Source organism: Mus pahari, chromosome 13 (genome assembly GCF_900095145.1).
Source record: "Mus pahari chromosome 13, PAHARI_EIJ_v1.1, whole genome shotgun sequence".
In the NCBI taxonomy this organism is placed as follows: Eukaryota; Metazoa; Chordata; class Mammalia; order Rodentia; family Muridae; genus Mus; species Mus pahari.
The window spans coordinates 95836378-95846877 of record NC_034602.1 but is presented as its reverse complement, the minus strand read 5'-3'; the positions used below and the strand labels follow the sequence as shown (position 1 = coordinate 95846877).

The 10500-nt window shown below is 43.1% G+C and overlaps 1 protein-coding gene across 1 annotated transcript in view; it reads left to right on the top strand.

Annotated features, from left to right (window-relative positions):
• Positions 1–10500, top strand: part of Dipk1a (divergent protein kinase domain 1A) — a 66825-nt gene that overhangs the window by 47039 nt on the left and 9286 nt on the right. Inside the window, exon 2 of the mRNA XM_021210492.1 lies at positions 3566–3700. Within this exon, the coding sequence (XP_021066151.1) occupies positions 3566–3700 (135 nt within the window). The remainder of the gene's footprint in view (positions 1–3565; positions 3701–10500) is intronic.

The following is a 10500-nucleotide window of genomic DNA, read 5'->3' as shown; positions in this document are numbered from 1 at the left end:
TGTTTTTTCAAAGTTTTCTAAGGCTGTTGGATTGCTCACAATCTACAGAATCATTAATCTGCTCCAGCAGCAGGGCCTGAAAGAGATCAAGGATTGGTACTGTGAGTGCCAGAGGTGCTGCCCAGTGAGGGGCTGGAAGCCCCCTAGAGTTTTCACACAAACCTTAGATTAAGAGGGGTGTGAGGGCAGCAAGCAGAGCAGAGCATGCATAACAGCATGATGTCCTCAGAGCCATGCCTCAACTGAGGGACACTGTGGGTACCCCTGGCAGTGCTAACTGGTGGGCCAAATTCATTCCATGAGTTCTAAAACCATTTATTATTCCTCCTGCATGATCCTCAGCACTGCAAATTATCAATTGTCTCTCAAGTATTAGTGGTACTTTGTGAGGTTTGGGGATTAGTTCGGTGGAAGTGTGCTTGCACAGAACCTTGGGTCTGGTCCCCAGCACTAAAAAAATTAGAATAGAGGAAGGACCTGAGGAAGGGTGGGAGGGCAGGAGGGAGGGAGGGGGGGAGGAAGAGAGAGGGAGGGAGGGAGGGAGAGACAGAGCGAAGAGAGAAGAGAAACAGGTGTGTAGATGTGATGGCTTAGCTGGTAAAAGGGCCTGCTGTCAAACTGGGGACCTGAATTCAACCTCTGGTACCACATGGTAGTTCTACAGAATTAATTCCCACAAATTGTCCACCACACTCGTCCTGTGGCACTTGAATACACACACCCCCACACATACACACACATGCACACACAGAAAAGAAACTTCTGTCTTGTGTCACCAATACCATTTTTCCCTTTGTCCCATACTGTTTTGTTTTGAGATGGTCTCACTTTGTAGCCCTGACTGGTCTAGAGCTCAGAGATCAACCTCTGCGTCCCAAGTGCTGACTTCCAAGCTGTCAAACTTCATTTTCTTAATTTTTCTTGAAGTTAAAATGATACCATTTGCCAGTCTGGTCTACAAAGTGAGTTCCAGGACAGCCAGGGCTATACAAAGAAACCTTGTCTCGAAAAACAAAAAAAAAAAAAAAAAAAAAGATACCATTTTCCTCTTCCCTTTCCTTTCTCCAGGCCACACTCACACCCCTCAAATTCATGAGCTCTTTTTCTTAAATTGTACACACATATATAATATATTCCTAAATATACAAATACAACCTACTCAGTCTATATAATGTTCATTTATGTAACTGATTTCAAGGTTGACAGTGTAATGTTGGATAGCCCTTCAGTGTGACTCTCCCTGGGAAGGCTGTCTACCCCACTAACCGCTGTTTAGTTGCCTATAGTTCTGCCTCTGGGTTGGGCCTTGATAGCTTCCCCGTCTGTGTTAGCATACGCTTTGGTTTCCTTGTTGTTCTTTGGTTTTGTCTTGTGTTTTGTAAATATTTTTCAAACTTTTTTTTTTTTTTTTTTTTTGAGACAGGGTTTCTCTGTATAGACCAGGCTGGCCTGGAACTCAGAAATCCACCTGCCTCTGCCTCCCGAGTGCTGGGATTAAAGGCGTGTGCCACCACGCCCGGCTCAATATTTTCCAATCTTAAATTTCTCCTTGTCTAGACTTAACCCTTGTGACTTAATTGTTGAAGAAATGGTCTCTTTGTATTGCATGTTTCCCACAGCCTGGAGTTTGCCTCAAACTGTCCTTTGCTCCAAGGTTTCCAGTGCTAACGGCTGTCTCCACCATTTCCTGTGAATGGGTGGTTGCAGCTAGAGGTTTGATCAGATCCAGATCTTCCTTCCTTTTTGGCTGTAGCCAATGGCAGCATTGCTGATCTCTTCTTGCACAGTGACGACTTTGTGTGTGTGTGTGTGTGTGTGTGTGTGTGTGTGTGTGTGTGTGTGTCTTGGTGCACACCATGCTTTGCAGGCATTTGTCTTTAATCTTAGTGGAGTCTCATAATGCTAGGGCCAGTAATCTCAAATGATTCTTAGACAGACCTCTTGGTTCCATTGTGTTGCATGTGATTTAATTTTGTGGTGTGTGTGTGTGTGTGTGTGTGTGTGTGTGTGTGTGTGTGTGTGTGTGTGAATTCACTTAGTGCTATATAAAAATGTTTTGCATTAAAAGCTCTTTTACAATTAGTAATAAAGGCCTGAATTATTTGTACTGGGATTCACCGTCTGTGAAACTCCTTGAGGGCAGATGTCTGAACTGCAGATAGGACCATTTACCTTTGAGCCTGGATTTGGGCTTTTTTTTCCCTTTGAGCTTGCCATCTTCTGCTCGTGCACCATGGCTCTATAGTCTCTTTCTGCTTTCTGCTTACAGTATTCTACTGTTTCCAAGTGTGAGAAACTGGCTTGGGAATATAAAAGCAAAACTAGCTTTCATTGTATGTGTGCGTCCTTAATTTATTCTGCTCAGTTCTATCTGTAGACCTCAGTTCTACTGTTTATTAAATCAAACCACTGGAACTCTAGATCCAAAAACTATCAGTCTGTGTTGACCAACCACCACATTTGAATATTGAAAGGCTTGATCTATGGCTGATGTAGAAAGGCATCAACCGCTGAGATCAGATATCAGAGCAGCGCACACAAAACATTGCAAAGAGGATCCTGTTGTGTAGCTTTGCCCATTGGCTTACAAAGAATAATTTATGCTTTACTTTCTTTTTGTTTTCCTTTTTGTTGTTGTTTTGCTTTGCTTTTCTTCTTTGAGACAGGATCTTATGTAGCCTTGTCTGGCAACTCAGTATAACTAACGATGGATGACCTTGAACCCCTGATTCTCCTGACTCCACCTCCCAATTGTGGGAATACAGGTTTACACCACCATACCTGGCTAAATCTCACACACACACACACACACACACACACACACACACACACACACACCAGACCAGACCAGACCAGGCAGGGTTTTTCTGTGTAGTCCTGGCTGTTTGGGAACTCAGGGTTAGTGTTAAGATCTTGCTCTGGCCTTGAACTCACAGAGATCCACCTGTCTCTGCCTCCCAAGTGCTGGGATTAAAGGAGTGTGCCAGCACTGCCTGGCTAAAATATTTAGTATTACTATGATTATTCATAAAGACCTTTAAAATTCCCACTTGAAACAGTGTTTAGTCCGCTCGCCTGTTCTAGGAGTGGCGTTGTGCTTCTACTGAGTAACTGGCTTGAGTGGCACTGGAGAGGCTAAATGTACATCCTGAAGGGTATTTGTTTCCCTTCCTTTCCTAAGACCCATGTTGTCTGGGCTTCTTGTAAATGCACTTTGTTAGGGGCTGGTGAGATGGCTCAGAGGTTAAGAGCATTGACTGCTCTTCCAAAGGTCCTGAGTTCAAATCCCAGCAACCACATGGTGGCTCACAACCATAAGTAACAAGAGTTAACGCCCTCTTTCAGAGTATCTGAAGACTACTACAGTGTACTCACATATAATAAATAAATAATTCTTAAAAAAATAAATTAATTTAAAAAAAAAAAGAAAATGCACTTTGTTCTAGAACTGCCATATAAAAGCTTGGATTATATATTGTGCTTCTCCGAGCAAAGAGAATGCCTGTTCCGGGGCGGTGAGTGCCAGCTTGCTGCTGACTGACTGTCATGTGACCTTTGCTTGCAGGCTCGGTTGTCCTACATGCGGGTGAAGTATCTTTTCTTTTCCTGGCTGGTGGTTTTTGTTGGAAGCTGGATCATATATGTGCAGTATTCAACCTATACAGAGCTCTGCAGAGGGAAGGACTGTAAGAAAATCATAGTAAGTATTTTAAATGTTTTAGTTGTTTTTTAAACATCCTATATCAGACTATAGTTACTATAAATGGCCTAATTATTAAATGTCTTCGACAGTAAAGGCAACTTGATATTACAGTTGTGCTGATCTTCCTAGCTTTTTAATAAATTCAGTACTCAGAAATCTAAATATATAGTACAGGTAAATCAGTGTGGAAGCAATCTCACTATGAAAAGGTTCTTATTTTCAAATATATTTGAAATTTGGTTTATTATATATCAGATTTTAAAAATGTTTAGGACATAAGTATGTTATTATAGATTTTCTTCAATATATATATTTTTAATAAATAGAGTCATATCAAACACTAAACTTTATCTAAATGGTATATATTTATAACTTGTCTTCTCTCTGAGTAATTCAGTATATCTTATAAAAATTACCTTATCAGTTCAAGATTAATAGCCATATTTACTGGCTGTAAGTGTTGTAGAACACTTATTTTAAATCCTTGAGTTTCTTAATTAAGTTAACTCCTTATTTTCTACTACTATTTTTCAACATATATCAAAACACTTATTTCAGGACCACGTATTTATTTTTGGATTTGTTTGTTTGTTTTTATGGGACTCTAGTTCAAACCAAGGATCTCAGGCATTCAAGCAGGTGCTTACCTCCAAACTACACCCATCTCTATGCAAAACATTTAAAGTGTGTGTGCACTCTCGGCTGGGTGCGTGTGAGTGGAGCTCCTGCAGAGACCAGAAGAGCACATCAGGTTTCCTAGAGCTGGTGTTACAGGTAGTCCTTAGCTGTCTGATGTGGATTTGGGGAACAAAACTCAGGTAGTCTGAAAGAACAATATGTGTCTTAACTGTTTAGCCATTTCTCCAGATTCCTATAGCAGTCATGTAAAAAGTATAACTCCTGGGCTGGAGAGATGGCTCAGCAATTAAGAGCACTGACTGCTCTTCTGAAGGTCCTGAGTTCAAATCCCAGCAATCACATGGTGGCTCACAACCACCCGTAATGAGATCTGACTTCCTCTTCTGGAGTATCTGAAGACAGCTACAGTGTACTCACATATAATAAATAAATAAATCTTTAAAAATGTTTTAAGATTATTTATGATTATTGTGCATGTGTGCGTGATATGAGGTGGGGAACAGGAGGATACCACAGTGCGCTGTGCAGTGGGTTCTCTCCTCCCACCTCTATGTGCATCACAGACATCAAACTAAGGTGAGACTTGCATGCCAAGCATCTTTTCTTGCTGAACTGCCTCTAGTGCTCAACCCTGGGATCTGACTACTTTCAGCCAGTACATATATTGAAGTGTTGTACATTACTACAGTTTACTGAGAGTCAGTCATGTTGGTTCACTGTGGAGAACACCAGGCTAGAAACAAAGTCCTAGGCTGTGCTCACCTTTTCATAACATAGCTTTGCTTTATTTCTAGTTTACAGGTGAGAAAAATGTTTTTGCCCTACCTGCCCCTCAGCTTTTATGACTCTGACTTTACCCAATAAGCTTGGCCACTACCTGTGACGGTCCTCGGACATGTCAGCTGGATATAGAGTAGGTTCAAATGTCCTTGACTTGATCTTGTTTGGTATGAGGCAAATGGCCTCATACTGTCACTGTAGCATTGTAAGTTGTCCCTGAGAGATTGCTGGAGAAGCTCCCCCTAGAGCATCGATTCTGCTTTGTTAGGAGTTAGGGGTGAGTGGTCATCGCAGTCATGGTCATCCTGGTTTTTTCTCTGAGTGTCTGCTGTCTTTTACATCCTCCATTTCTGTGTGAGGGGTTACATCTGTTGTGGTGTGGGTGCTGGAGTAAAAGTTCCTCAGGTTTGAGGTCAGTCACCTTCTCAGTAGCTGTGCAAGCTACTGAACTTCTGCAAAATGGTGACTCATACCATCTCCATATACTTCCCCTTCTACTACTGTATGATTACTTGCTATAACCATAATTTCCTAATTAATAAGTTATTGCGGTCAATCCTGTTTGATGCCCAACTATGTAGAAATCTTACATGATTGGACTCTGTAGGTGGGCTCTCCCAGACATGGCCTGTTTCATTAGCTGGAGTAGGAGAGGTGCTTCTCTTCTGCGCACATCTAAGGACCACAAAGTTCCATCGGAGTCCTCTGACTGGCTCCGCTGTGGAGGGAGTTCAGAATTCCAGTCTGCACTTCTCTGAGGAGTGCCCCCACCACACTTTAGAGGGCTGGTGTGAGTGTTAAAGGAACATACATACCCCTTGGGAGGCAGAGGCAGGTGGACTTCTGAGTTCTGGGCCAGCCCAGTCTACAGAGTGACAACCAGGACAACCAGGGCTACACAGAGAAACCCTGTCTGGGAAAAAAAAAAGAACATACCCTAACATACCTTTTAAACTGAAGTACTAAAAGATTGCAGGAACCCTAATTTAATCACAGTCTCCTTTGAGATTCAGTTTCCAAGGATAATGATTTGTTACTTAAAACAATCATCTTAAGACCTACTAAATTGAAGTCATTAGGAGCTATGTTCTTGGTTAGACAGTAATGCATAACAGTATTCCATTTAGCTTTGCCTTGCTTGAGCTTCTTTAATGTGTGAAGAAGTAGTCAATAGAGGAAAAACTGGAAAAGCTTAAGACAGAGCACAGAAATCGGTGAAGACTGGTAATGCCTGAGAGAGAAGATGGAGAAAATGATGACTGGAGACTGGAAAGTTTCCAGGAATTGTGAGAAAACCCAACTCTGCTTTCTCTGTGTGTGTCTGTGTGTCTGTCAGTGTGTCTGTGTGTCTGTCGGCCTCTGTATGTGTGTCTGTGTGTGTGTCTGTGTGTCTGTCAGTGTGTCTGTNTGTATGTGTGTCTGTGTGTGTGTCTGTGTGTCTGTCAGTGTGTCTGTGTGTCTGTCAGTGTGTCTGTGTGTCTGTCGGCCTCTGTATGTGTGTCTCTGTGTGTGTCTGTGTGTGTGTCTGTGTGTGTGTCTGTGTGTGTGTCTGTGTGTGTGTCTGTCAGTGTGTGTCTCTGTATGTGTGTGTCTCTGTCAGTGTATGTCTTTGTGTGTGCTTATCTCTGTACATCTTTATGCATCTGTGAGTGTCTGTTGGTGGGTGTCTGTGTGTGTGCCTTGTGTCTAGCTTTATCTCTATGTGTGTATATGTGTATGGGTGTCTGTGTGACTGTGTGGGTGTCTTTGTGTGTATCTGTGGAGGGTGGAATGTCTGTATATATGTGTGTGCTTGTCTGAATGAATGTGTGTCTATGTGTACATGTGTGTGGGGGCAGGCCTGTATGGTTTTGTGTATGCCTATATGTATATATGTGTGTGTATGTGTATGTGTGTGTCTGTATGTGTGTATGCATGTGTGTGTGTGTCTGAGTGCCTTGTGTGTGAGTGTGTGTAGGTGTGTCTGTGTGTATGCATGTGCCTGTGTCTGTCTGTGTGTCTGTCAGTTTGTCTGTGTCAGTGTCTGTGTGTATCTCTGTGCTTGGTTTTTTTAGTCTTGTTAAGGAGAACCAGCTGTGTGAAAGTGATATCTTAAGTACATTTTTAGAGCATGGATTTTTTAAAATATTTAGAAGCCAAAGACTACACATATGTTTGTGGTTATTGCCCCCTTGTGGTCCAGTTTGTAGTTTAGGGCAGGATTCCCTCAATAGGAGTGAGTTTTGTAAAAAATAAGGGTAAACAGTGCCCTCTTCTGATATAATGAGGTATGTGCAATCAAAGCTAAACAAGTGCTGTTTATTACAATAGTAGTAAGTCTTCGGACTTTTGATTATTTAAAAGTTACTTAGTAACATTATTGACTATTTTGATATACACCTGAATATTACTCAGAGTGATTATAGTTTTATGAAGCCAACTTCTCTTTTCACACAAACGTTTGGGAAATGTGCCTTTAATTTGGGATAGAAAGCCAGAGCTGTTCTTTGTGACCATCCCTGTGATACAAGATTAGCTTGAGGCCTTTGCTCACAACAGGAAATCTGATTTTTTTTTTTTGAGACAGGGTTTCTCTGTATAGCCCTGACTGTCCTGGAACTCACTTTGTAGACCAGGCTGGCCTCGAACTCAGAAATCCACCTGCCTCTGCCTCCCAAGTGCTGGGATTAAAGGCATGTGCCACCACCACACCTGGCGGAAATCTGATTCTTACAGCTCAATACCAGACTAGTCGCTGTGTAAAAAGGAACTTTCAATACTGTGTACTGTTCTGTATGCTACAAGGGCAGGGGAACTTCAGGGATGCCCAAGACAGTCTGTGCCTCTATCACCTATCAGCCAGACAGTATAGCCAGGCTGCAAATGATGCTCAACTTGGGGATAGGAGGAAAGAAGAAAGAGTACCGGCTCGGTGTGCAGTGACCGCTCACGTGGAAAGCAAAGTGTTGCAGAGAGGCCGTTCCCAAGTCTCTGTTTTAGACAGTGAAATGGTGTTGGGATTCGAAGCTGAAGTCAGGTCAGTTGAAGGAGGCCCCAGTTCTTCCTGACAGAATATGCTAACTTAACTTAACTCCCTCTGCTTGTCTCTGCTTTCTCTGTGTTTGATGACCTGTCAGCCATTGCACAAAAGCCCTGGGTTAGTCAGCCTTAAACCTGTTCTGCTAGCTCCAGTTCAGCTTGTCTGTCAGCCTAGCTGGACAGATTCTACACAGGCTCTGGAATCTGACTGGGCCTAGGCTCCGTTTTCCATGTCTGCAAACAAAACTCCATGCGGCATATAGAGGATCGCCTAGACCTACTTTTTTTGAGCAAAAGATGTTTGGTTACTGATTTAGTTTTTGTTGGTTATGCAGTGTTGGAATGAATCCTCATACATATTACGAAGACACTTCACTATTGGTTAAGGGGTGTGTGTGTGTTTGTGTGTGTGTGACAGAGAGAGAGAGAGAGAGAGAGTGAGTTTTCTGCTTTTTAACTTCTTAGGGTAGTTCCTTCCTTCCTTCCTTCTTTTTTTTTTGTTTTTTTTTTTGAGACAGGTTTTCTCTGTGTAGCCCTGGCTGTCCTGGAACTCTCTGTAGACCAGGCTCGCCTTGAACTCAGAAATCCGCCTGCCTCTGCCTCCCGAGTGCTGGGATTAAAGGCGTGCACCACCACGCCCGGTTCTTTGGTTTTTCAAGACAGTTCCACTGTGTAGCTCTGTCTGTACTGGAACTCACTCTCTAGATCAGGCTGGCCTTGAACTCACAGAGTTCACCTGCCTCTGCATCTCAAGTGCTGAGATTAAAGGTGTATACCAGGCTGGAGAGATGGCTCAGTGGTTAAGAGCCGTGACTGCTCTACCAGAGGATCTGAGTTCAATTCCCAGCAACCACATAGTGGCTCACACCATCTGTAATGGGATCTGATGCCCTCTTCTGGTGTGTCTGAACACAGCAGTCGTGTACTCACATATATAAAATAAATGAAATGTGGGGAAAAAAAAGAATTAAAAAAAAAAAAACAAACAAACAGCCAGGGCTATACAGAGAAACCCTGTCTCGGAAAAAAAAAAGAAAGAAAAGAAAACAATGTCTCCTGAGAGGCTCTTCCAGTGCCTGGTAAATACAGACATGGATGCCCACGGTCATCCATTAGACGGAGCACAGGGTCCCCAATGAAGGAACTTGAGAAAGGACCCAAAGACCCAAAGAGCTGTAGGAGGAACAACAATATGAACCAACCAGTACCCCCAGAGCTCCCTGGAACTAAACCACCAAAGAAAACATTGGTGGGACTCTAGCTGCATATGTAGCAGAGGATGGCCTAGTTGGTCATCAATGGGAGGAGAGGCCCTTTGTCCTATGAAGGCTTTATGCCCCAGTGTAGGGAAATGCCAGGGCCAGGAAGCAGGAGTGGGGGAGAGGAAAGGGGGAGAGGATAGGGGTTTTCGGAGGGGAAACCAGGAAAGGGGATAACACTTGAAATGTGAATAAAGAAAATATCTAATTTTTTTTTTTTTTTTTAAAAGGTGTGTGTCACCGCTGCCCAGCTTTATGGTACTTTCTTGGTTACTTTTTTTTTTCTTTTGATTTTTGAGACAGGGTTTCTCTGTGTAGCCCTGGCTGTCCTGGAACTCACACTGTAGACCAGGCTGACCTTGAACTCAGAAATCCTCCTGCCTCTGCCTCCCAAGTGCTGGGATTAAAGGCATGCGCCACCACGCCCGGCTGGTTACTTTTTTTATTGCTATGATAAGACATGCTTATCACATGACCAAGACAACTTATAGAAAAGTTTATTGGAGCTTACATTTCAGAGGGTGAGTTCATGACTATCATATTGGAAGGCAGGCATAGTGCAGGAGCAGAGAGCTAACTGCGAATGGCATGGGCTTTTGAGCTGTCAAATGCACCCCAAGTGACACACCTCCTTCCACAAGGCCATACCTCCTAATACTTCCCAAACAGTTCCACCAACTGAGGACCCAGTGTGGCATGCAAACTAATGGGTTTCATTATGGCGTCTGTATACGTGTGTCATACTTTGTGCTAGTTCCTTCTGCTCAGTACCTCTTCGTGTTTCCTTCTTCAGCAGGTTCTTTTTTTCTCTCAGTTCTGATTTAATTATTTAAAATATTCACGAGTATCCAGGTAGCTTGTCCCTATAATGCTAGCACTTGGGAGGCCAACTCAGGAGGATTTTCACATGTGCAAGCCTAGGGACAGAGGAGTTCCAGCCCAGCCTGGATTACACAGTGTGACATCCTGTCTGGGACATTTTTTTGTTTGTTTGTTTTTTTGAGGCAGGGTTTCTCTGTGTAGTCCTGGCTGTCCTGGAACTCACTCTGTAGACCAGGCTGGCCTCAAACTCAGAAATTTGCCTGCCTCTGCCTCCCAAGT